Here is a 26,639-nt window from a genome sequence, read left to right on the forward strand (position 1 = left end):
TCTGCAAATCGGCCCAAACAAAGTAATCTGAGCTCATCTCCTGGCACAAGGCCACGAACAGAGCATCCTGGCCCTCCCAGGCGTGGAGGTGCTGGAATAATTTATATAGTGGGGGTGCTGAGAGTCTTTGAACCAAATTGTAAGCCCTGTATATGATGGAAACCACTTCAAGCCAGGGGGTGCTGCAGCACCCCCCGTATCCCTAGTTCCAGCACCTATGCCTGGGGTGGCGAGAATACAGGTGTTATAGTGATCTCGGGCTCTGGAGTGGACCAAGGGGACCTGTTCCAGCATTTCTGAAGCTGAGAATGTAACACTTCTCTCTCCCCAACCTTGCACTGAGCACAGCTCAGCAGGTCCAAGGATCAGGCCCAGAGATTTTTAGGAATATTAACAACTTCCTGAATTCCCAGTGCTGCTGCCCTCAACTAGTGAGTCATTCTTTAGTATAAACAGGATGTGACATGCTACATGGTCATGAATCACAATGGAAACAAGAAATCTAGGGGCGGACACAACGTTTGCAGGACCTAGCAGAAAGACAGAAAGGAACAGGATTATGAAACTGTAGAAAGGAAGGGAACCAGGGACAGCAGAATCACTCTCCTTAGCATTTCACTGGAGTGTGCAGGGCCCCGCCCTTCGAAACAAGAGGCCAGCTCCACTCAAATCACCTTAATTACAGGTTTTATGGCTCTGCATTCCTAAAGGCAAATCAACTAGCTGCAGAATCAGTGGACCTTAAACTTTACCAAGCACTGTTGTGTTCCTGTGTTGATCTTTAGGAGCAACCAGCGTGCTGGTGAAAGTACCTGGCTCTCTGTGGGGAGGTTCAAGAGGGGCGCCTTTTACTTTCTAGTTTGCCTGGATTTAACTTGTTTGAGCACCTACACAACCCAGCTGCGACAGCTGCTTCCCAGCCAGCATTGTTTCAAACTTTCAATGGATTGAAGACTCCCCCCCGCCCACCTAGAAGAAAAGCAATGTTTAAAAAGGTGAGCTCTTCTTCTCTCAATACCCTGTAAGAGCAGAGGGTGGGAGGATGGGAAAACCAAACCTGCAACAGCTGAGAAAGTGGTGTGGCTTGCACACATTTAATGTTTAAAGCACTTTTGGGTATGTTATCAATGTGGGCACTGTAGGTCAAGGTGTGTGTAACCGGCCGCCACTGTGCCTGACTGAGATGGCAGTGCATCTTTGGTTAATTTCAGGGGGAAGCTCTTTTGGATTATTCATTGCCTACGGTCAGTTGAATGCTGAGCACTGCACAGAGGAGACCCAGGGTCTGTCTCAAGGACCCTAGGGTTGAAAGAGGCAAAAAACTCCATTGAGCCCCAAAGCACTGCTTGACCAGGAGCTGGGTTTACCCAGGAGAAAGGCAGCTTCCTTCTTTCAGCTTCCCAGAGTTGAAGCCAGAGTTTGGGTGTTGGGGGAGGAGGGGCTTGCCCCTCCCAGCAGGGCTTGAAAGAATGACTAGGAAGGGTTTATCAGAATGCAGGGATCCAGCACAGAGGAGACTAAAACCTCAGGAGTCCCAAGTTAATCCTGCAATAAAGAGAGACTATAGCTATAACTCATTTGGGTTAGGCATTTTCTTTCAAGAATAAGGGCCCAGTCCTACTTCCAGTGGCTTTGGTGAGAATGGATCAGGCCCTACATTGGCACAATATCATCCAAGAATGTCTTTAAGCCTTGAAATGTCCCCTTCCCATTTAGACTCTCAGATCCCAAGCTGATCTTTAGTTAAAGTAAGCTTTAGCAATGACCATTTGTGGACACTCAGCATCAGCATCAGCTTCAGCACTTCCTATGAGACTTCTGTCCCTGTAGTTTAAGGAGGAAGATTTCCAAAGGCACCAATTGCAGACAGGTGCCTGACTCCCAGCAAAAGTCCATGAGAGTTAGGCACCTCCCTGCCATCATTTTAAACTCTCGCTGAACCTAAAGATGACCTAAACCACCTCAGCTAAAATGTTCAAAAATAGGCACCTAAAATTAGCCTCCCATGCCTGTCCTGAGGCATCTCAATCCAGGGGCCAGGATTTCTGCAGTGCGGAGCCACCATGGGAGCTGCTGGGTGCTCAGCGCTTTCAAACATCGGGCAGGTGCCTAAAGATGGATTTTAGGAGTTTAGGCTCCTATTTTCAAAGGCTTGGCCCTAGGTACAAATGGGCTTTTACATGAAATGGCATCTTAAAGAAACCGTTCAGAGCCAGCGTCATCCCAAGAGCCCATTTTTACTGGTGTTCTTTAAAGACAAAAGAGCCAACTCTCCGAGTAGGTAAAATCCAATTCTCTTTTATCGTTACCAGGTCAGCAGTAAGAAAACCTCCCCCTCCCCGCAACCCCCTCACATCACCACAGTGAAGTGGTTGAAACCTCCACTCACCACATTGCATTCCAGGATAGCCACCCACTCCATTTCTCACAGGCTTTCATCAAAAGCCGTAAAACACTTGTTCAGACCCTTCAAGCTGCAGCATCCCTGCTCAGGGGCTTGAATGCAGTCTGTTCCTTCAGCAGCTGAATGATCGGATCAATGGTGATTGAATTTAAGACAAACAAACATCCTGCATGCAGAAAGAGTAGTGCAGGGTTGGTCCAGCCCAAATTACTGGGCTCTGTACAGTGGTAAGTGGGTGAGGTTTAATGGCCTGTGATAGGATCTAAGGGTCTCTTCTAGCCTTAAACCCCTGCAAACCTATGAATTAATCTTCTTAACTTCAGTGTGTAGGCAGGCACATTTCTCTAACAGGAATCAAATGACAGCAGCCTCAGGGCTAAGGGTTTAGCTGAGTCAGAGCTGCAGCTGAGCCTGTCTGTCAGGGTCTGTTGACAGGCGTGTGTCAGAAAACACTCCAAGTCATTATTGTTAACACACAGGATTGTGCAGTGGAGGAAGGGGTCATCAGCTGGCCTTCTTTTCTCCCTAGTCTCTGAGGCTGCTCAGCCTGGCTTCAGTCCGGCCATGGTCTCTGCTTGCTCTCTTATGGAATCTGTCCACGCGTCTCATCTCAGGAATCAACCTGCAGCCCCTTTCTTTCTGTTTGGGGTGCTTGTCTGTTCAGGGACAGTTCCCCCAACACTGCCACTCTTCCCTAACCCGCTCCCTAAATTAGTGAGCTAAGCCAGTTGCAGAGACTTTCTGTAAAGCCTGAGGCAGCTCTGTAGTTTCTCCCGGCATCTAACCCCTCTTTCTTTTTAGGCTTTTGTTTGTATTAGAAAACTTGCTGCATTAGTGCGGCTGGTATAGCTAAAATCATTCTGCATGGGGCTAAATGAGTTCAAGTGCATCTGCATTTGGGTTTGTTGTGAGGTAACCAGATTGATTTTAGTCAGACCGGTGCAAGCTTTCTAATGTGGACATGGCCTAAGTGTAGCTTAAGTAATGAGAGTTAGCAGGGGTAGCTTTGCTGTTTCCTCCCAGATGCCCTGTCACACTGGACCAAGATTTTGTCAGAGTTTCCCTGCTCTGCTGTCAGGTGGGCTGGTGTTTGGCTTTCTGGGTTCTTTAGAAGTGCTCCTGTCAGAGTGCGAGGGAGGGGAGGGGAATACTTCTGCAATTCATGTAAAATACAGAATGAGAAATACATACAGAAAACCAGGAGGCAGGAGCCGTCTCTCATGCCTTGGAACGTGAACAGTAATATTTACATCCACCATCTCTCTCTTAGAAGGGGGCCTTTAAAATATTCAGCATATCACTTGGTGCTAGTAAGCTTAACCCCTACTGTTATTTCCATAAGAAAATGGCCAGATTTTTTGGGGGTTGTACCATTCTCTGATGTTTAGTCAACTCTTAATTGGCCTAGTGGACAGAACCCAGTGCTGGCACTCAGGACACCTGGGCCAGCTTGGCTGCTGGGTTCTATTCCGCTGGCCTGCTGGGTGACCCTGGGCAAATCACATCCCCCCGTGCCTCAGTTTCCTCATCTGTAAAGTGGGGATAATGATACTCCTTTGTAAAGTGCTTGGAGATCTACTGATGAAAAGCTCTGTGTAAGAGCCAGGTGTTGTTATTAATTCTGCTCCATCAGAGTTTAAACCTCAGTCATTTAGCACAGAAAGAAACAGACTAGCAGGGTGGTGAGAACAAGGGGGGGAGGGATAGCTCAGTCGTTTGAGCATTGGCCTGCTACACCCAGGGTTGTGAGTTCAATCCTTGAGGGGGCCAGTTAGGGATCTGGGGCAAAAATTGGGGATTGGTCCTGCTTTGAGCAGGGGGTTGGACTAGATGACCTCCTGAGGTCCCTTCCAACCCTGATATCCTATGAAGGGATGATAGTATGAGCCTGGTTCTGGCTAGACAAAGCTGTGTGCACAATCCATAGGTTTAATGAGCTCTTCCGTGACAGTAAGCAAGGAGCCACTTGCCTAGCCTGTGTCCACACAGGGACGGGCACAGCTCGCGCTAGGTTCAGTCTGTCCCCTGACCTAAGCTGACCACTAATGGGGAAGTGAGGGCCCAGAGACCATGTACATATTGGATCCCCCTCCTGGGGCTGGGAACAGTGAGGGAATTCAGGAAGTGTAACATGCTAGCACTAGCAAAGGACCCAGCTCTGCCCAAATTGAGTGACCAAGAGTGGAAGAGGCAGAGTGCATGGGACACCAGATGCATCCCTTCAGTGCTTGTTCAACAGAGAGAGACCAGGCCACCAGACTCTGGGTAAATTCATGACTGTCTGCCTGTATTTCCATTTTGCATCCCCCCTTATCTCCTGGCTACATACCCCCTGCTGGCCACCTTGAATAGTGGCTCTAACTTAAATGTTCTCATCCAACACCACACTCTAAGAGATGGTGTGCACCTCTATAGAAGGCCAACCCTATAAACTCCTCCTGGGACGCACTTGCATCCTCCCCACCCCATATGGTACCCAAACCCGAGTGTGTAATATTAATCAGCAAGGTTGGAGGGGAGGGAAGGTAAATTTTCAGTGAAAAATTTCAAGAGAAACCCCCCCAGAATTTTCTCAGAAATATGATTTTTCATTGAGTCGGGGGGGGGGGGGAATCCTTTCTCCCCACCATTCCCTTTTTCTTTTCCAAAGAGAGGGGAGGGAATGGAAAGGGGAAAGAAAGAAAGGAAAAAGCCTGGAAGTCAGAAGTTTTTCCATTTAAAATAAATCCCCTTTCCCTTTGTTTTGGCAAAACATTTCAAACAATATGAACATTTTCCGCAGATGTAGTGTATTGTTTGAAAAACCACTTTTCTTCATGAAAGATTTTTCCTTCCAGCTCTATTGACAAGTTAGTCCTGCCTGTGAGGTTTCATGTAATATCTCACTAACAAAGGTTTTGCATTTATTATTTTGTAATAAATAGGACAATGAGAAAAATAACAATGGAACCAGACTAAAAACCAGACCCAGTTAAGCTGCTTTCGGGGCAGATACTTTTCATGCAGACTCTTGACTTGGTGCTTTAGCTGCAGTGGCACATTTTGCCTAACTGGAAGAAGAGGGGGGGAGGGCTAGCTCCGTGGTTTGCGCATTGGCCTGCTAAACCCAAGGTTGTAAGTTCAATTCTTGAGGGGGCCATTTAGGGATCTGAGGCAAAAATTGGGGATTGGTCCTGCTTCAAGCAGGGGGTTGGACGAGATGACCTCCTGAGGTCCCTTCCAACCCTAACCTTCTATGATTCTAAGAGATTTTTGTGGTCAAAAATGGGCCCATAACAATGGCCATACAGGGTCCATCTAGCCCAATATCCTGTCTCTGACAGTGGCCGCTGCCAGACGCATCAGATGGAATGAACTGAACAGGGCAATTTTGGGTGATCTGTCCCCGTCATCCAGTCCCACAGCTTCTGGACGCCCAGATCATGGGGCTGCATCCCTGACCATCTTGGAGGATACCACTGATGGATCTATCCTCCGTGAATTATCTAATTCATACACCAGTTATGCTTTTGGCCTTCACAACATCCCATGACAACAAGTTCCATAGGTTGACTGTTTGTTGTGTGAGAGTTATGCAAGGCACATCACTGCATAGTTAAACCATCTATGCTGCCGGACGTGTTGCTGCTTGAGGTAGGTGTGAGTGGTTTTGATTTCAGTTATACATGTTGGGGCGAGATCCCCAGCTGCCAAAATTAATTGTAGATCCACTGAGGTGACTAGGGCTATGCCAGTTTACACCAGCTGAGGATCTAACCCTGGTGTTCTTAATCGGGTAGGCTGGGAGAAATGGTTTTGATTTGAAGGCATTCAGACAGAAGCCCAGGTGCTGACACAAGTATAACGAACCTGTAACTGCAGTTATAATCATGGGCCCTGATCCTGCAAATACTTCAGAATGTGGTTATATGAGAGATGCTGTGCCTGGTCTTGCATGATTGTGCACTTGGACTATGCAGGCAGGAGTGATTCTGCATGAAAATAATTCCGTATGCAATTACATTTTTCCCTCCCGCCCCAACTGGATTTTATGTATTTTTAAACACACCTCTGGAATAGTCAGCGCTTTGAAAACAAACCACTAATTAAGTGTTATTGTCATCAAAAATATATTCAAGCATCTCCTCAGTTATTCCAGCTTGCATGCTGTACTCCCCCAGTACCTGATGTTGGTTTATCTATCTTCAGGGCTTCTGGTTTTCAGGGCTTATTTTTAGAAATTTGAGGTCTATGTACATGCCCTCAATTTTTCAGGGCGTTCTTTGATACTGTCATGGGAAGATTTTTTTCATGTACTTCCCAAAATTCTTGTCTTAATAGGATCTACAGTAGAACCTCGGAGTTATAAATACCAGAGTTATGAACTGACCAGTCAACCACACACCTCATTTGCAACCAGAAATATGTAATCAGGCAGCAGCAGAGAAGAAAAAAGCAAAAAGCAAATACAGCACAGGACTGTGTTAACCGTAAACTACTAAAAAAATAAAGGGAAAGCAGCATTTTTCTTCTGCATAGTAAAGTTTCAAAGCTGTATTAAATCAATGTTCAGTTGTACATTTGTGAAAGAACAATGTTTTGTTCAGAGTTACAAACAACCATTTCCGAGGTGTTTGTAACTATGAGGTTCTACTGTACTTTAATTTTTATCATGTGTATAAAAGATGACGCACATGTTTGGTTAACCTTTGTATCCTTGTTATTAAATTCCTGGGTTAGCATTTAGTGCGTTTGTTCCCGAGTGTGCTTTAATGAAGTACTGTTTCAAACAGCACTAAGTTAAAGCACACTAGGGAACTTTTAGTGTGCACCAGCAGGGTCTACATAGATCAATTAACGCACGCTTTAGAAATCACACCTCCAGAGCCTGCATTACTGCTCCGTGTAGATAAGCCCTTAGATACCAGCCCAGAAGCAGGGCCATTTTGCCTACGTAAACAAACCACACTGGGAAAGGGATGAAGTCAACACAAACGGAGTGTTTTTGTGTTTTGTTGGATAAACACTGATTTCATTTTTTTCTTGTTATTGGGGGTGTTTGTTGGTTAACACCTAAAATCAGAAGCCTTGACTTGTCGGGGAGCATGCCCTTTTACCCAGCTGAAGTGCCTTGCACACTCTAGGTGCTAGGAGAATAAATACTTAATTTTTCTGGAGTTACCAAAATACTTAGAGAATTGAAAGCCACTTCCCTCCTCCTAGCATAATGACAGGTTTCAGAGTAGCAGCCGTGTTAGTCTGTATCCGCAAAAAGAACAGGAGTACTTGTGTCACCTTAGAGACTATTTGAGCATAAGCTTTCGTGAGCTACAGCTCACTTCATCAGATGCATTCAGTGGAAAATACAGTGGGGTGATTTATATACACAGAGAACATGAACCAATGGGTGTTACCATACAGACTGTAACGAGAGTGATCAGGGAAGGTGAGCTATTACCAGCAGGAGAGCTGGGGGGAGAAAACCTTCTGTAGTGATAATCAAGGTGGGCCATTTCCAGCAGTTGACAAGAACGGCTGAGGTAGTGGCAGGGGGGAATAAACGTGGGGAAATAGTTTTACTTTGTGTAATGACCCATCCACTCCCAGTCTTTATTCAAGCCTAAGTTAGTTGTATCCAGTTTGCAAATTCATTCCAATTCAGCAGTCTCTCGTTGGCGTCTGTTTTTGAAGTTTTTTTGTTGAAGAATTGCCACTTTTAGGTCTGTAATCGAGTGACCAAAGAGATTGAAGTGTTCTCCACCCTATCAGAGGCTCGTTCACCTGCACATCTACCAATGTGATATATGCCATCATGTGCCAGCAATGCTCCTCTGCCATGTACATTGGCCAAACTGGACAGTCTCTACGTAAACAAGAGATCCACTTCCTGGACACTACGGTGCTAATAAGCGATGGTCACATAAACACCACCCTATATCGGAAACCTACTGACCGCTATGCCTACCTACATGCCTCCAGCTTTCATCCAGACCACACCACATGATCCACTGTCTACAGCCAAGCTCTACGATACAACTGCATTTACTCCAACCCCTCAGACAGAGACAAACACCTACAAGATCTCTATCAAGCATTCTTACAACTACAATACCCACCTGCTGAAGTGAAGAAACAGATTGACAGAGCCAGAAGAGTACCCAGAAGTCATCTACTACAGGACAGGCCCAACAAATTAAAAAACAGAACGCCACTAGCCATCACCTTCAGCCCCCAACTAAAACCTCTCCAATGCATCATCAAGGATCTACAACCTATCCTGAAGGATGACCCATCATTCTCACAGATCTTGGGAGACAGGCCAGTCCTTGCTTACAGACAGCCCCCCAACCTGAAGCAAATACTCACAGCAACCACACACCACACAACATAACCACTAACCCAGGAACCTATCCTTGCAACAAAGCCCGTTGCCAACTGTGCCCACATATCTATTCAGGGGACACCATCATAGGGCCTAATCACATCAGCCACACTATCAGAGGCTCTTTCACCTGCACATCTACCAATGTGATATATGCCATCATGTGCCAGCAATGCCCCTCTGCCATGTACATTAACCAAACTGGACAGTCTCTACCTAAAAGAATAAATGGACACAAATCAGATGTCAAGAATTATAACATTTAAAAACCAGTTGGAGAACACTTCAATCTCTTTGGTCACTCGATTATAGACCTAAAAGTGGCAATTCTTCAACAAGAAAAACTTCAAAAACAGACGCCAACGAGAGACTGCTGAATTGGAATGAATTTGCAAACTGGATACAATTAACTTAGGCTTGAATAAAGACTGGGAGTGGATGGGTCATTACACAAAGTAAAACTATTTCCCCATATTTATCTCCCCCCCCCCACCCCCAACTGTTCCTCAGTCGTTCTTGTCAACTGCTAGAAATGGCCCACCTTGATTATAACTACAAAAGGTCCCCCCCGCCCCCAGCTCTCCTGCTGGTAATAGCTCACCTTCCCTGATCACTCTCATTACAGTGTGTATGATAACACCCATTGTTTGTTTCATGTTCTCTGTGTATATAAATCTCCCCACTGTATTTTTCACCGAATGCATCCTATGAAGTGAGCTGTAGCTCATGAAAGCTTATGCTCAAATAAATTTGTTAGCCTCTAAGGTGCCACAAGTATGCCTTTTCTTTTTCCCTCCTCCTAGTCTCACTCATCTAGTTAAAACATGGCTGTGTGGTTCTTGGTCAAACTTTCCAAAGGGGCAGGGTGAAAACACAAGATACCCACATGCATCTTACACAAATCTTTAGGACAATACCAAGCATAGGAAGTGTCAAGACCAGAGGGAATTTGAGAGAGTTCTCAGTGAGGGATGATGTCCTTTGAAAGGACACATGTGCCTTTTCAGCCTACTAAAGCAATCGCTACACGCAAAGTATTTGGTGCCAAGGGTTAGAACTAGGGGGAACAGCAGGGATAGCAGGACCATTTGCTTTGCAAAAAGCAGGAAACCTCCTTGTCCTTTCCCTCCCGCCATGGGGGAGCCCAGCTTCCTTTCCTTGTGTCCCTACCACTGGCTGAGGAAGTGAGGACTTGCCAGACATGGGGAATAAGATTCTTATACCAAGATGGAAAGTTTCTGGGGCTCCTAGCCAGAAGGTTGAGCAGCAGTGCCCCAGCCTGGAGTGTCCTACGGTCTCTCCTCCCCAGGGAAATTCCCCACCCATGGCTTTGGTATCCACAGCTGCTGCACCATCAAGAGTCCTATAATTCCTGAGGGCCTAAGAAATCCCCCTAAGCCTGAGTCTAGGGCCTAAGGTTTAGCAGATCTGGGCTGGCTCAAGGTGAATAACCGGGGGAGCTCAAGATGAGCTTGGACAGAGGGGGAATGGAAGACAAAGCTAACGGCATAGACTGTGTGGTCCAAAGGATCAGGCGTTGGCCTGGGAGTCAGGAGACCTGGGTTCTATTGCTGGCTGGCTCTGGGCTGCTGTGTGACATGGAACCAGTCACTTCCCCTCCATTACCCCAGCTGGGTAATAACTCCTTTGTAAAGGGATTTGCGGTCTGTGGAGTGAGTGCTGTGTAAGAGCTAAGCATGGCTTTGTGCAAGGTGCTCAGATACCATGGTGATGGGCACCCTCACAAAAACCTAAATTGATAGGGAGAGGAGGTGGCTTAGATGGAGGAAGGGAGAAATAAATAAGTCAGAGGGATAAACACGGAAAGAGCGAGGAAGTGACCTAGGCGGATGAAGGAGAAAGAAGAGCATAGCCAATTAAGGGAAAAGGATGAAAACAGAAACTGCTCTGTGGAAAGTCTGGTGCAAGGGAGACACGAGGAGGTGGGTCTTTAGAGATGTGATTGGGTTAAAATAATTTAGATGGAGAGAAACTCATGGTTCAGGCCACAAACTAACCGCTAACTTAGATTTGGAAGAAACTCGCCCTGTGGGAAAGTTTGGTCATGGTCACCCCCCTTGGAGCAACTAGCAATGCCGACTGTTGGAGACAGGCTACTGTTCTAGATGGACCAGTGGTCCCATGCCGTGCAGTTATGTTCCTATGGAGATATGCACTGGTGTCCTGTATCAGGTGTAGGGGAGGGGATAATGGAGTCTGGTTCTACATGGCATTCTACATTGTTAATGCAGTGCCGCCCTCTGAGGTGGTTTTGTTTTACATTTATGGCTGATAGAAAGGGGAGCAAATTCATTGGATTTGATGCATGTTTATGGATTTTTTAAGATAACTTACCACTGGCAAGTTCTATTAAACAGCTGCAATTGACAACGACATTTTGGCAGAAAGTTTCTCTTCAGTGTTGTCTTGCAATTTCCTGCGTTATAGGAGAATTCATTGGGCATTTCAGAAATGTTCAGAGGAAGAAGCTAACAGTGTTCCAATGTCCGTTCTCTTTTTATGTCAAAGACTCGCCCGTCTGGTGTAGTCTGAATAATGATCGAGGGAGAGAGAAGGGGAAACCCCAGGAAATGCCCCTACAAAGTGGGGTGTCATGTTGGAGAGTTGTATGTGGTCAGAAGATTCTACGTGGTGAGACTTCTGGGGATGGTGTTTTGTTTCTTGCATTTTCTCAGGATGGAGATGTCTCTGTGAAGTTTTGCTTCTTTTTTCTTCATGGTGCAGAGTTTGGCTGGCTTGAGATTGCTTTCAGATTCACTTTCCCTCATTTTCCTTCTCTGCATCCATTCTCCATCTCCACAGGATGATGCAAGGAATACTGCCTCGCTGCCTGACAGATGTCTGTTAGCCCAGCACTTACTTTGGTGAACTTCTTTTCTTTTGTTCTGCTTTAATCACTCTCTGTCTAGGAAGATTAAATCTTTCATTTTGGGAGCCACACAGGCTGCTTCTAAATGTGTCTAAAACTTGATAATGGCTTATACAACCCTGGGCTTTGTCACTGAGCCCCACAGTAACCCATGGGAGGAGGTGTAAATGGATGGAAGATCAGGGCACACAATTCTGATGTTTGTGTGGGCAGGTTGTCAGCTACAGATGGAACCTAGCTCTGTGTCTAGGATCAGCCATCTTCAAAGTGATGTAACAGTTACTCAGCAGTAATAAGGAGTCTCTTATCCAAGGATCTCAAAGCACTCTACAAAGGCAGATATATATGGAGGAGCAAAGATACAGAGATTTGACAATCAAAGTTTACAAAAGGAGCCATTTAAAAAAAAATCATTGTCTCTGATAGGCATTTGTTTTCATGGGTTGCTTGTCTTTAGGGGTTCATGGATCTGTCTCTGTCATTATCACAGCTGGAGTTGGGGGCCTGTGAAACCATGGACATAGGTCTCCTTATTTTTTTAAACTATCGCTAAGGCTGAATATAGCCTTGAAAATGTGGCCCATCTTCATAACACCAAGCACTAGAAACAGACTTCAAGACAAGCTATTTTCTAGGATTAAAAGTTCAGCCACTGATTGTTTTTTTCCCCCCCTAGTCTCCCGCCATAGCCAGCCTCACCTGGCCTTGGAGACTCCTGAGAACCATAGGTAAAGGGCCAGAGAGGTTTTTTGGTGAGGAAAAAGTCCAACTGATTCATGGCTGTGCATCTGGACTGTCACTTGTGAGCCTAGCGATGGAAGCTTTGGGACCATCTGTATCAAGTTTGTTCCAAGAGCCCAAGGCAGTGTATTGACAGAAGAGATGTCTCAGGAGGTCAGGTATCGGTGGTGGGGGGGAACAGGTTGGAGTGCTATGAACAGTATTTGGGATGGGGACGATGGAGTTCACAGTGCTGCTACGAGAGTCCACCTGGCAGTGTGGCTGTGGCCACAGCAGCTCAGGCTGGTTATGAGTCTATGGATTAGACTTGGTCTACACGTAAGTGAGGTCAGCACCTTGCCCTGTGGTTGGCCACACTCCTGCGTGACATTGCCATGCCAACCGAACCCTCACGGCGGATGCAGCTACGTTGACAGAAGAATGCCGCCATCGCTGACGTGCCTGTCATTCGGGGAAGCAGTGTCCTGCACCAAAGGAAAACCCCGCTTCTGTTGGCGTTGGCTGCGTCCACACCACTGCATTATACTGGCCTATACAGGGATATAGCTATGCTGGTACAGCCCCTGTACTGTACAGGGACCCTTAGGGTTAGACTCCCATTATGTTTCGTTTAAGCATGTTAAGCTTGATTGACTGGAACAGGGGGTGCAGGAAGAATTAAACTGGAGCCATGTCTCCCACTGTGCTGAGTGGGAAATCAAGGCACAGGGCCTAACCTTTAGAGTGTACGCAGCTAATCAGCCCAGGGCCCTGAGCTCATTGCCAATGCCTTTTGAATAGGGTTTTTTTCTTCTTTGCAGAATATGGCCCCGAGAAGAACGCAGCAGGTGCGGGCGGGGCCTTCCACGGAGCAATCCTACGTCTACAAGGTGGTTCTGCTGGGGAGCACGGCCGTGGGAAAGTCAAGCATAGCCTTCCGCTATGTGAAAAATGACTTCAGGGAATCCATGCCCACTGTGGGATGTGAGTGAGTGGCAGCAAGGAACTAACCCTTTGGTGCAATATAAAGGGCCTGACCTGCGTCTCCCTTATAGCAGGCGTACCTCTGCTGAAGTCAGTGGAGCTATGCTCGTGTGAAGTTTGGTTTTGTTGGTGCTAGCAGGCCCAGCAGAGCGCCTACAGGCCATCACTCGGGAGGCAGGCTCCTGTTGGAACTTCCCGGGCAGCTGTGGCGGCTCGCTAACGGGATGTGATCCAACAGAACCCCAGGTTACAGCCAGGGAGTGCGTGGTTCGTTTGGTTTCTCAGCTCAGGCACAGGATGGACGACCGAGAGATAAGGAAAAGTCTGGTTAAGGTAGCGCAAGCTGTGCAGGCGACGGTGCCCGTTTGAAAAGCTGGGCCTTTTCTGATGCTGCTCTTTACAGCTGGGTCTTTAGGCACCTACTTAAGAAGCACTTCTGAAAAAAGCCAGGCCTGAGCATCGACTACTCCCCTGACGCCAGCGGCCAAGTGCCTTTTGAGTTCAATGGCAGGGAGGATGAGGCCACATGCAAGACACATTTCTCCACTGGGGTAGATTGGAGACGCAGGGACCAAGAACAGGTTTCAGAGTAGCAGCCGCGTTAGTCCGCAAAAAGAACAGACTTTATTGAATTGAATCGAATCTATTCCCTTAAGTTAAGCATCCTCACACCTTCTTGTCAACTGTCTAAATGGGCCATCTTGATTATCCCTACAAAAGTTTTTTTTTTTTCCCCTCCTGTTGATAATAGCTCATCTTAACTAATTAGACTTTCACAATTTGTATGGTAACGTTCAACTTATCTGTATATCTATCTATCTATCTTACTATATGTTCCATTCTATGCATCCGATGAAGTGGGCTGTAGCCCACGAAAGCTTGTGCTCTAATAAATTTGTTAGTCTCTAAGGTGCCACAAGTCCTTCTGTTCTTTTTAGGGACCAAGAAATCATGAATAGGGAAACAGCAACGCAGCTGTATTCATTGTGCAGTTAGAGTGACATCTAGTGTTTCATTGCAGGTAATGTAGCATTTAAATAGGTCTCAGCAAGGGTCATATTATTACAAAGCTCATGTCAGCAGTGGGTTTTGGTGGCATTTGAACGGAGCCTGCAGTTCTGACTAACCCAAGAGAGCGTTTACAGCATTTAATGGTAAATGGTAGACTTTCCCCTTTGCAATCCCTCCCCCCACACCCCGGCTTTCCCAACTGCCCCCACAGAAATACTACCAATTGCTCTGTGTTATCTATGGATGTGTGCCAGTCCCATTCTCAGCGTTCACTGCAAAATTGCACCACGTTCTTACTCTCACTGCAGAAACTGACACAGGTGTGCCCTTGAATCCTAGGAACTGCACTTCAGAGTCTGATCTTCTGGCGTTAGGTCGGAACCACCCCCAGTATAATTCCTGGGTGTCAGAAAAACAGACGTAACGCTCTGTTCCACGCTGTTTGTGTCAGAGGACTTAACAAGTCTGCTTCTTGGATTCCCTCTGATGGCTGACAGCAAGGCCTCCAACAGATGACATTTAAAGGCTGTCTTCCCAGACTCCCAGTAGCTCTGCCCATTAGATAGCTCTGGCCAGCAATCTAGTCCAAGCACCCCACCTAGCCTCCCCCCCGATGTCATCGGCATACCTGCCTTTGACATCATTTTCATGGTGTTTAAACAGAAACCCACTCACATGAGAACTAGGTGAAATTTCAGCCAAAGATTTTTTTTTCTGAAAAAGCTGCCGATCCAGTGACACCACTACATGTTATGAGTTCATGGTCGCAGTAAGAAAAGGAGGACGTGTGGCACCTTAGAGACTAACCCATTTATTTCAGCATAAGCTTTCATGAGCTACAGCTCACTTCATCGGTGTTAGTGTAGCCATGTTGGGCCCAGAATATTAGAGAAACAAGTAGGTGTTTTATTGGACCAATTTCTGTTGGTGGAGGGGACTAGGGTGACCAGATATCCCAATTTTATAGGGACAGTCCCGATATTTGGGGTTTTATCTTATACAGGCGCCCATTACCCTCCACCCCGTCCTGATTTTTCACAATTGCCGTCTGATCACCTGAGAGGAGACAAGCTTTTGAGCTTTACAAAGCTCTTCAAGGTCTGGGTAGGATGCTGAGTATATAGCTGAAACACTCTGGTTCCTTCCTCGGACCTGAAGAAGACCTCTGTGTAGCACGGAAGCGTGTCCCTTCCCCCCAACAGAGGTTGGTCCAAGATAAGATCTTATCTCACCCACCTTGTGAGTTCATGGTAGTTTCACTAAATTGTTTGTTTAAAAAAAACCACCTGAACAAAATATCACGTTTCAATTTTCTGGTTTGAAATTACTTTCAAAAATTCCTTTAGTCTTATTTTTAAAAAATTATTTAGAATGGTCAAAGTCGAAATAAATGTTTAATTTGACCCACAATGAAATTTCTCTTGACTTAGAGTCAAAATCTTTGAAACATTTCATGTGGTGTTGGACTTGCAATTAATTTTTTTTGACTTTTCAAATTGCCACCAACAAAACCAAACCACCATTATTCACACAGTTCTGCTACACGCTCCCATCATCAGATGCAAAAAGGTTCACCTCAGTAGGCAACACTGATGGAAAACATGGCTTCAGTTTTTATTGGAGATGTCAACACAAGGTCAGTTAAGTCTCTTTAGGAAGTTTTACAAGCTTACAGACCCTGCTATGAGCTAGAGAGGCCATTGATATTCATGGGACTGATCCCCATCTGTTCTATGTTGACTTCAGTGGAGGTAAGGCCAGTTTACATAAGCAAGGATCTGGCTCTGTGTCTTTATGTCAGAAATAGGCAGAAAGACACTTTTCTTCCTGTTTTACAGAAGGATCCTGACCTTTGTCAGGAGAGTGGGGATGGAGGATGGAGGGCCCAGGGGGTCTCCCACTCTTCCACACAATCCAGGCAGTCACAGAGCCTATACCAAGAAGCGTGGTGTCATTTGCCTACATTAACTGGCACTCAGAGAAGTCTTCTGTCCCTCCCAGAGCTCTCTGGAGAGCTTTGGCTCTGTACTGCCCCCTCTACCTCAAGCCCATGTCTGTGTTAGACAATCTGGCCCTTAACAGATGGCTTCTGCCTATCTACTGTGCACAGCCGCACATTTGAGCTGCTATAGCATTTTCAGTCCAAGGATCTTTGAACATTTTGCAGACATTTGCTCGCTTTCACAGCACTCCAGGGAGGTGGATTTTAATTAGACCCATTTTCCATCTGGGCAAGCTGAGACAGAAAGGTTAAGGGCTAGCTTGGGACTTTGCCCACACATTTGCCTGGGGACTATGGGAAAGCAAAGGCCTCTCCTCCCACCTTTACACCCCTGGGCCAGGTGTGCAGGAGTAAACATGCATCTGTCACTTCCCTAGAGCAGGGAGAGAGGGCGAGCAGGCATGGCCTGGGTGCCACCCCCGCCCACTGGCCAGCCTAGCCCTGCCAGTTTGGGGGTGGGGCAGGTTTGCTGACATGGGCTAAGAGCAAGAAAAAGCAGTGATAGAATTGTAGCTCAGAAGCATCTGAGCACCTCCCCGGGACTACTCGTGGGACAGCGCTGCTTATGTATAATCAGGGCCCACTCGAGACTTAAGTGACTTGCCCAAGGTCATACAAATCAGTGTCAGGGAGATTGCAGTATTTCTGTTATAGCAGCACCCAACAGGGGCCAGGCACCATACAGCTGGATTAGAACTCAAGACTCCTAATTCCCACCCTGCCATCACATTTCCTCCAACTAGACAGCTGCAAAACCAAAGCTTGCTAATGCCACTAATATTGACGGTCTGTCAGCCCTGCTGAAGCGCATTGGTGTAGTACAGTGCTGTTATTGGGCAGTACCAGTTCACCAGCATGTTGGTTACATTGCTTTAGGTGGGGGAGGAGGTGTTTTTATCTCTCTCTCTCTCTCGCACACCTCCCCCCCCGCCTAAACCCTTTCCAACTGAATCTTGACACCCATCTTTCACACAGGTTACCGAGATAAAGGTTAACATCTAATAAAGGGGCATGCTATGACTTTCTCAGTGAGCTGTCCCATCTCTGTTGCTTCCAGGTTCTTTCTTCACCCAGCTGGTATGTTTAGAGACTGCCACGATTAAGCTTGAGATCTGGGACACTGCAGGACAAGAGAAGTACCATAGCGTTTGCCGTCTTTATTACAGGGGAGCTAATGCTGCCCTTCTTGTATATGACATTGCCAGAAAGGTAAGACAAGTGATGGCTTGTTCCTCTGCCTCTCCTCCGGAAGCCTTTCCAAAATATCCAGGCCGAATCTTGATAATGCAGCCACGCCGCTGGTACATTGCAATAGTTCTAGCGTAGGGTAGCTTCCCAGTACATCTCCAAACATTTCAACCAAGACGACTTTTCCCTGCACATGTCATGTAAGGGCTACTTTGTGGGCAGCTTATCCTTCGTCTTCTGGTAAAGATGGTTGAAGACATGCAAGGAACTGGTACAGACATTTCGCTTACAGTGGACAATAAAGGCTCATGCTTTCCCCCTAAAACCCAAGATTTCTCTATCTACCCCTACCTCCCAACCCAATCCACCCCAACAGCCAAGTAGGTAATGGAGGAGCATCACTAAGTGCTCTTTGTCCCCCTACCCTCATGTAACCCACACACCTTCTGGGTGTGGTGTTCTGTCTCATCTAGTGGCACCAAGACCACTTAGCGAGATAAAATGAGCCTGGCTCTACAGCCTTGGCTAAGAGTCAGTTGGCTTTTAGCTCATGAGGTAGAGGCTCATGCAGTAAGCAGCAGGTTCAATCCCACCCGCCAACGGCCGGGGTCTGTAGTCGTTACAGTCACTCCCTGGACTTTAAGGATGATATAGTGACAAAGATTAAACGCATCTGTTAGTTGGCTTACACTAATGTCCATTTTTGATGGACTGTTCCAGGGGGACATGTTGCCTGATCTCCCACTACATTATGCATGTCTTTTCCCTTTTACTGGTAGCACGCAACACACAGGAACCGCAACACCAAGGGCCACATGCCTGTATTACTGCCATGGTAGTTACAGAAGGAGAAGACCATAGGCTGCTGTAGAGTAATGTCTCACAGTAACAGAACTTTATGGAAGAGATAGGCCAAATTTTTAAGAATCCTTGCCCCATCGCGAAAGAGCCAAATCACCTCAGCCCATCACCTGTAAGCTGGGTCTATGACCCACTGCAGATCCATGGTGGTTTGATCATGTCTGATGGAGTAGGAGAAGTCATCCTCCTTGGCTTTGGGGAAGGAAGTACATTTAGAGCCGGTTCCATGCTGAGTAGCCCTCCTAGCATCACTACCTGTGACAAGCACATAACCCATTTGTTTCTACAATTTTTAGCCCTCACTTGCCAATCTCCTTTGGGCCACGTGACAGCTCATGGGTATCTGTCGGTTTATTGTCTGTGTGTCTGTCTCTCTCACCTTTCCAGGCAACTTTTGCGAGAGCAAAGCTGTGGTTGAGGGAATTAGAGAAGGAATTTCTTCACGATGAGATTGTGATTGTTTTAGTCGGCAATAAGACAGATCTTGCCGCTCAGCGGGAAGTCACCTTTGAGGTAAGTGGCATCACTGCAGGAAGATCTCAGCACTTGGTAGATTACCTCTTTCAAAAACATCTTTCAAAAAACAACCGAGTGCTGCACTTCAGGCTTTCAGACTGAACAGTTCTTAAGTAAATGTTTAGGTGAATGCGATTCTCCTAGCAGCGAGCAATATAGCGAGACCCCACTGGGTGCCAGGGATGTTAAGAGGTCATTAATCCCATTTTGTCCTCTGTTTCAGCTGCTAACTTTTTTGGATCTTAGAGACTTTCCTGAGCTATGGTGGGTTTGTTCAGAGGGTTCAGAGTGTGCCATAGGTAGATGTCTATTGTCCCTTTTCGTAGCTTCACATTAAGATGTACAGTGGATGCATCCAGAAAGATTCTACTGTCCTCAGCAATATCCTCTCTTGGCGTAATGGGCAAAGTCTATCAGAACTGGTAGAATCTTTTCAAGCACATTGAGACAGCCCTTTCTAGCACTATAGATCAGCTCATTTATCTCTAGATATATCTCTGATGAAGTGGGTTCTAGACCACGAAAGCTTATGCCCAAATAAATTTGTTAGTCTCTAAGGTGTCACAAGGACTCCTCGTTTTTTTAAGATATACATAAATCACAGTGGAACTGCACTAAGAACCACCTCAACACAAGAAACCCTCTGTTTTAAGAGCCAACTTTAAAGTGTTTTCATGATTCCTGTGCAATTGTATGACCTGTCATTAAGTGCCATCTCAACTAGGCAGCCAACTTTCGCTAGTCCCCTTGTGACTTAAAGGTAAATCAAAGCCAGCACTGGGCTGCTTTAGAGTAAAGGGTAAAACAGGTTTATTAACAAAAAGAGAAAGGATTTGAAGTGAGTTTACGTATAAAGGCTAGAGTTAGAAATAGTTATAAACAAAAGTGAAAAATGCTTTCTAGGGACTAAGACTTAACAAAGCTACAGTCTTGGTTCAGGGTAAGATTGGCACATGACCTTCCAACAAGATGGCTGACCAACCCCTCTGGTCAGGATCTCCCACAAAGTCCAAAGTGCCTGGTGCCTTTGTCGTTTTAGGTAAAAGATCTTTGCCTAAGCAGGTTTCTCACCTCTATTCAATTCCCAGAGACTTCAATTCCCCTTTGGCTGAAGGACCCATCCTTCTCAGCTTGCAAGAGCTCCGGCCCCTTGTGTCTGTCTAGTGATGGATAACGTAGGGGTTCTCTGCCCCTCTGTTTATAGTCCAGTAAGCCATTGAAAAGTATCTCCCCCAAAGTTCATTGTGCTTGCTTGCAGTGGCAGGAAGGCTTTCTAGGGGTGTATCTCTATTCCCCCTTTGAGACTGGTAAGTGGTTATCTTTCCCCACTTGCTGTCCTGATGGCTTGGTTTACCTTGCCCATAAATATGCCTTTGTTGCCTCTTCCTGAAGGTTGGTCAGACCAGCAAAGACACAGTTCTGTGTGATCCGGACATGCTGACTCCCCAGCTAGCTTGTGAGCTTTGATAGTTCTGTTTACTGCCTAGGTAAACTGCAATCCCCCTGTCACGGGCCAACCCTGCTTCACTGGTACTAGAGGCCATGGCAGACCCATTTTCTACTTTGCTGAAAGACAGATTTTAAAATGTAAGATCAGAACATCCAGGACTCCATGTATCGTGTCAATACACACATCTCACAAAGCTCTGAACCACCCGTGTCATTGCTTTTCCAGGGAGATATCACATGATGCCTGTTAGATACAGATCATGACCCCAAGGAATTGGGCTACATTGGTCAAGCCAGCTGAAATGCACTGCTTGATACCATGGAGCCCTTGGCCTTTGGGATGCTGTTAGGGTCACACCTTCCCCCTTACAAAGCAGGAGAGTTAGCCACTGGCTGGCCCGGAGGCAGCAGGTCAGAACCCTCGCTCCTGGATGGCGTGTCTGCCCCCATGTTTTCTTTCCCCTTTACATAAAGGAGACAAAACAGGTTCCTTCTGTCTGTTTACAGTCTCTGGGGATGTGGTATTGGGGAATAGCTGTGATTTCACCTACAGAGTTGTCACAAACATTTCACAGTGACATTACTGACCAGTGTGGTGTTAGATTTCAAACAACATAGTATACCTCACCTTTCAAATAAGTATCATGACACCAGCGAGTGAGGTGTGGTGAGAATGTCACGCCTGACAAGAGTCACTGACCCAGAGTAACAAACCACCAGTGGGCCTCTGTGTCACACAACTAAACATGGGTAGGTCTTCAGTGCAGTTAACCCCCCACCCACTTTGTAGTGAGGGTGCAGAACAAACTATTCCAGTGCCGATAGGCCTCCAGTGCCTTCCCACAATTCCCCTTGTGCGCCCAGAAGGAGAGTGGCGTTCTCCCACAATCCCCTGGGAAAGAATCAGAGGGGTTCAGCGTACTGCAGCAGACAGAACCATGGGCTATGCCTCCAGAAGCCAGAGCGACACACTTGGGAGAGCTCAGCACCAGTGGGGACATAATAATTTGGGGAGGGAGTTGCCATGTGGCTGCTCACCGCCAGGCTAGGCCAACTTGGGTGCCAGTCACCTGAGTTAGCTGCTGTGAAGACATACCAAGTGAAATACAGCTATAACTGCAGGCTGTGTGTCATCTGGACACTCGCTCCATCGCATGTGCCCTTGCCTAGTGTCATTTGATCATGCAGGCTGTTGTGATGCCTTTCCTCCAGGGCTCTGATCGAAATGGTGGGGATTAGGGCTGGCTAGAAAACAAGACTTCCATTGTGTGAGAAATGGAGGCACCAGGCAGAGCAGGGATTCAAACCTGGGCTTCCCAAGTGATCGCCCTACACACAGGGCTGTTGGCTAGTCTGGGTCGGGGGCTCTCTCACCAGAACACCAGCCTGGACTTGAAAAACCTTCTTGAGGAAAGTTTAAGCTAAACCCACATTTCTACAAAACACATTTTTGTTATCCACACCGGCATTTTCCAATAGAAATACGTTGGCAAAGAATTCCTGACCAGCTGTAGCAGAGATAAGGGTAGGGTGAGAAGGGGGCAGGGAGGCTGAGCGTAGTAGCCTTATCTGCCAACTTCCTGGCCTGTTGGCTTTAAATCTTAGCACAGGATAGCCTGTTAGTACATGTATGGTTGCAGTTATGCTCCTGCTTTGACCCTGTAGTATTTATGAGTTGACTCCTTTCTCCTCACACCCCCCCCACCCCGCCCCACTTTGGACAAGATCTTGCTCTGAATATGTCCTGTAGAAACCAGGCCATCTGCAAAGCTACTGCATCAAAACCCGGTGAGCCAGCGAGTTTTAACACGGTTATATCAATGAGTGGTTCCCACCACACCACACTCTGATTCCGGTCAGAGAGCTGTTGCAATGCCTTGAGCGGTGCAAGAGAGAAAACAAGCAGGGCCTAAACAGTTAGGCTGCAACCGTGTGAATGGAACGGAAGGCGCGTGAGCTGGGGCAATAGGAAGCTTTAGGCTTTGCAGCAGAATCTGCAGGAATGCAAGGGTGGCTGTATCACCGGACACCCCGCTCTTCAGAAAGATGGGGAACTAAAGTCAGCGTCTGCATGAGTGGGGTACAAGATCTACTGTGCACTTGTGTGCTGTGGACTAACTGGCCCATAAGGACCTGCTGGCACCACGGAGAGTTCCCTAGTGTGCGTCACCGTAGCCCGCACACGCCTGTTAGTGCTCAACACACTGGAATGTAGCCCTCCGCCCCCAGTGCAGACTAATGCACCATGCAGATGACGTCTAGGCAGGAAGGCTCCTTTGTACGTCATTGCTTTGACCGTGCAAGTGTTGGTGCTAACGACGGGGGTGCGAGGCCCTAAGGCAGTTTGCAGCATCCAGCATAGAGACTTGTTCCAGAGCCACCTTTGCGAATAGCTGGAGATTGCGACATGCTCCTCTTCCTACTACTCAGCCACTAGTCAGCCAGGGCAAGTTGCGGTAGTCCTGCTACACCAGTGTGTGTGTCCGTTCTGAGCTCAGTAATCTCTTCTCCGGGTTGGTTCCATGTAGCCCTGTCCACACTGGGCAGGGCTTGGTCATGCCTGCGGTGACTAATCATACAGGGAGGAGCTGTGTCTCCCTGTCAGGCCTAAGGACAAGATCCAATACCTCCTAAATGGAGCCCTTATTTCCACCACCTTCCAGGATGGTTACAGGGGGACATTTACCAGGCTGGATGTGATTACAGTGCAGAACACACCGAAGTCTACTTTGAAATAACCCTGTTTTTGTACCTTCCACCCCTCCCCCCACAACTAGGAGGCGGAGGAGTTTGCAAAGAGCAGAAGCTTAATCTACATGGAAACGTCGGCAAAATCCAACCACCACGTGACCGAAGTATTTATGGCCGTAGGTAAGTTCCAAGTGAGAAGCTGCTGTACAGGTAACAGCATGAGAGAGATGCTGAGGTCTGTGCCAGCTCTTTGCCTTCTGAGCCATAGCACAGCACTGCTTATCTCCTCCCAGTTGCTCCAGGGCAATTAGGATTGAGTCACTTGACCTGAGGAGGTCCAGGAACTGGAAAGTCTTTACCGTGAATGCAGCAGTGCATTGCCTCTAGGCATAGACAAGAGGGGACTGGGTACACTCTGGCCTGTCGAGCCTGACAGCTGCCAACAGCGAGTGGGACAGACCCAGAGCAGCTGCTTCCCCATTCCAAACACAGACAGGCTGCCCCCCCTGTTGCGCCCAACTTCTGAGACAAGCAAACTTCTGGAGTGGTTCTGCTTTTGCTGGCGGGGTGAGGGTGGAACCTGCTGAACGTGGGGGAGGTTCCCCCACCCAACCACCCTTGGGAACACCAGTCATTGGCCCTAGCAGTGGGAAGGTGGGAATTTCTCCCCACCCGCCAGATTCCTCACTGCTACTCCAAGAGGATCTCTTCTCTCCGAGACCCATTCCCCTTGGCTCCAGTTATGATCCCCAAACAAAACAAGCCCATGTTTCTTTCATCCCTCAGGACAGAGATCAGAGGCCTTACCCAGGCAGGAAAACAAGATCCCTGGATCCTTCTTCCTTAGGATCCTTCTTCCTTAGCCCTCCAACTGTTTAGGACCGTGGCTCTCAACCTTTCCAGACCACTGTACCCCTTTTCAGGAGACTGATTTGTCTTGTGTACCCCCAAGTTTCTCCTCACTTAAAAACTACTTGCTTACAAAATCAGACACACATACAGAAGTGTTGCAGCTCCCTATTACTGAAAAATTGCTTACTTTCTCATTTTTACCATAATCAATTAGAATATAAATATTGTACTACACTTCAGTGTGTAGTACACAGAGCAGCATAAACAAGTCATTGTTTGTGTGACATTTTAGTTTGTACTGACTTAGCTACTGCTTTTTAATGTAGCTTGTTGTAAAACTAAGTAAATATCTAGATGAGGTGATGTATCCCCTGGAAGACCTCTGCGTACCCCTGGTTGAGAACCACTGGGCTAGGAAACGGAGCCAGAGGCTCAGCTAGACCCTGGCGCAGAGAGTCTTTGAGGTTTCTTCTTAGGACAAGCACATCCAGCCCCGTCCCAAGAACCAGTTATGCCCAGAGATAATCCCAAGTTGTCAGTCCTCCCGTCACACGAATGTCTGACCACTGCCAAGCCACCAACGACGCTGGTTTCATGGGAGGCTAACCAGAGCCAGCGGTTTGTAGACTCTTCTGGCGAGCCGTTTCTTCCCCACATGCAGGCCTGGAACCCTGGAGCTCTGTCCCACCTATCCTACTTAGCCTCCTGGGCCTCCGATGCACTGCTTACCCCAGAGATGTTAGCCAGATGACCCGGTTTTACCATATAGGGATTCAGACATGGGATATGCCTCCAGCTTGACCCTGCACTAGTGCACATATGGCAAACGGCTTTACCTTGGCAGCCAGTGAGATGGCACTAGGGTCTGCTCATGTTTGTTCCTGTTAATGAGACCGTTCGGAGAAAGCTCTAGAATAATAGGGTATGACAGCGACAACAGATTCCACCTTCAACGTATCATGAACCAATAATAAGCATTTACTACCCAATAGATATTCTTGCTCCTTAAGAATGCCAGCAGTTTGATAGTGGCAATTCATGAGACTCCTAGCACCCATCTTATGCCAATTTCAAGTGAGGGGCTCCTACTTCTAGTTCCTTTTTAAAAGAATTTCACTAAAGCTTATAGAGATGTGATTTGCACATCATCACCATTCTATTTTATCATGGGATTTCCTACAGACAACTTGGTGCAATACAAATTTGCTGTACCGTGATGTTTTTAGGGGTATGTCCATGATGCAGGTGCAAGGGAATCTGTAGATGTTCTAGGGCGGGGAATGAAGAGGAGTATGGGAGAGTCCTGAGGGAGGGACCATTTTCTAGAAAGAACGAAGGAGCATGAGGAAAATTGTGAATGGGAGTTTGTTAAATAGTAAGTGCAGGAGCCAAGAACCATGTGGGTTTCAAGGTAAAAAAAATAGGAAGTTAAAATGTAAACTTAACTTAAATCCATCAATGTTATAAATAAGAACATAAGGACGGCCAGACTGGGTCAGATCAAAGGTCCATCTAGCTCAGTATCCTGTCTGCCGACAGTGGCCACTGCCAGGTGTCCCAGAAGGAATGAACAGAACAGATCATCATCAAGTGATCTATCCCCTGTTGCTCATATTTAGATATTTTAAATCTTAATAAATTTAAAGGGACAGATCCCCAGGCCTAGCCAAATAGCACATGAGGGAAGGAGAAAGTGGCTTTAAGCCTCCTTTTCCTCTCTCTATTGCTTATCGTGGGTCAGTCCTTGGCATAAATTGAAACAGCCCTGGGGCTGCTCTAAGTTTCACCACCAGGAACCATTCTGCTGGTTGGGGATTGGGGTGCTCTGGCCACACCCCAGTCCACTGCTGATGGGAGGGGGACACAGCAGAGGAACCCCTAGCTGCCCCCTTAGCAGCTGGAAAGTTGTCCTAACAAAGTCAGAGCAGGGTCTGAGGATGTAGCACAAAATGTTAAAATAGCTTGGCAGAGAAGGACCGAGAATTTCTTATTCTGAGTTTCTTCACAGCTCACAAGCTATTGAAACAGGAACAACAGAAGGAATCAGCCCTTCAGCATCAGCCCTGGAAGAAGTCACGTGTGGATCTGCGAGAGCCAAGCAATCAGACTAAGAAGTGTTGCATGAACTAAAGGAAATGGCAGACTGACCTAGGTTTACCATCAAATGCGTTTTTATTGTGGGGGAGGGAAGGAATGCTGGCCCTATGTATTGTGTGAAGTGCTGGTTTTGCCAAGGCAGCATGGTTCTCGGGGCAGCTTGTGTGTCACTGTGATTATTGCTTTTTAAAAAAATTATTATTGTCAGTGTTCGATTGAAGAATTGTACGAGAGGAGATATTGCCGAGTGCAAGGGACCTGAAAAGCCCTGCAAATCTCCTCTCGCTTGTGTTTGTTCAGTGTTATCATTATACAAGAATACATTGTAAAGTATCTTCACAAATAAAAACAGCAAAAAGGAGGAGTAGTTTCTCTCCCCGCCCCACCTTTGCAAATTCTATAAAACTTTTACAGAAGCTGTTAATGTTAAGGTCACCCAGTCATTAAATGCAAGACATGGAATAGCCAGAATATGCAGATCAAGTTTAATATTGCTGTAAGAACTCATGATTTTCATAGAATCATAGAAGATCAGGGGTGGAAGGGACCTCCAGAGGTCATCTAGTCCAACCCCCTGCTCAATTCAGGACCAATCCCCAACTAAATCATCCCA

General features: G+C 46.9%; 1 protein-coding gene across 1 annotated transcript; it reads left to right on the plus strand.

Annotated features, from left to right (window-relative positions):
* The first annotated feature begins 512 nt into the window (after positions 1–512).
* RAB17 (RAB17, member RAS oncogene family) lies at positions 513–26,382 on the plus strand. The gene is made up of 6 exons (XM_084644050.1): positions 513–995; positions 13,197–13,359; positions 17,430–17,581; positions 18,809–18,934; positions 23,164–23,257; positions 25,938–26,382. The coding sequence occupies exons 1-6, from the start codon at positions 984–986 to the stop codon at positions 26,057–26,059; spliced, it is 669 nt and encodes a 222-aa protein (XP_084500176.1). The 5' UTR covers positions 513–983; the 3' UTR covers positions 26,060–26,382.
* The last annotated feature ends 257 nt before the right edge of the window (positions 26,383–26,639 follow it).

Source organism: Lepidochelys olivacea, assembly GCF_965140295.1.
Source record: "Lepidochelys olivacea isolate rLepOli2 genome assembly, chromosome: 11".
Classification (NCBI taxonomy): domain Eukaryota; kingdom Metazoa; phylum Chordata; order Testudines; family Cheloniidae; genus Lepidochelys; species Lepidochelys olivacea.

Excerpts from the sequence above, each read along its gene's own strand:
- RAB17 (XM_084644050.1), top strand. Across the intron at positions 13,360-17,429 it reads ATCCATGCCCACTGTGGGAT|GTTCTTTCTTCACCCAGCTG; the intron begins GTGAGTGAGTGG and ends TGTTGCTTCCAG. Across the intron at positions 17,582-18,808 it reads TATATGACATTGCCAGAAAG|GCAACTTTTGCGAGAGCAAA; the intron begins GTAAGACAAGTG and ends TCACCTTTCCAG.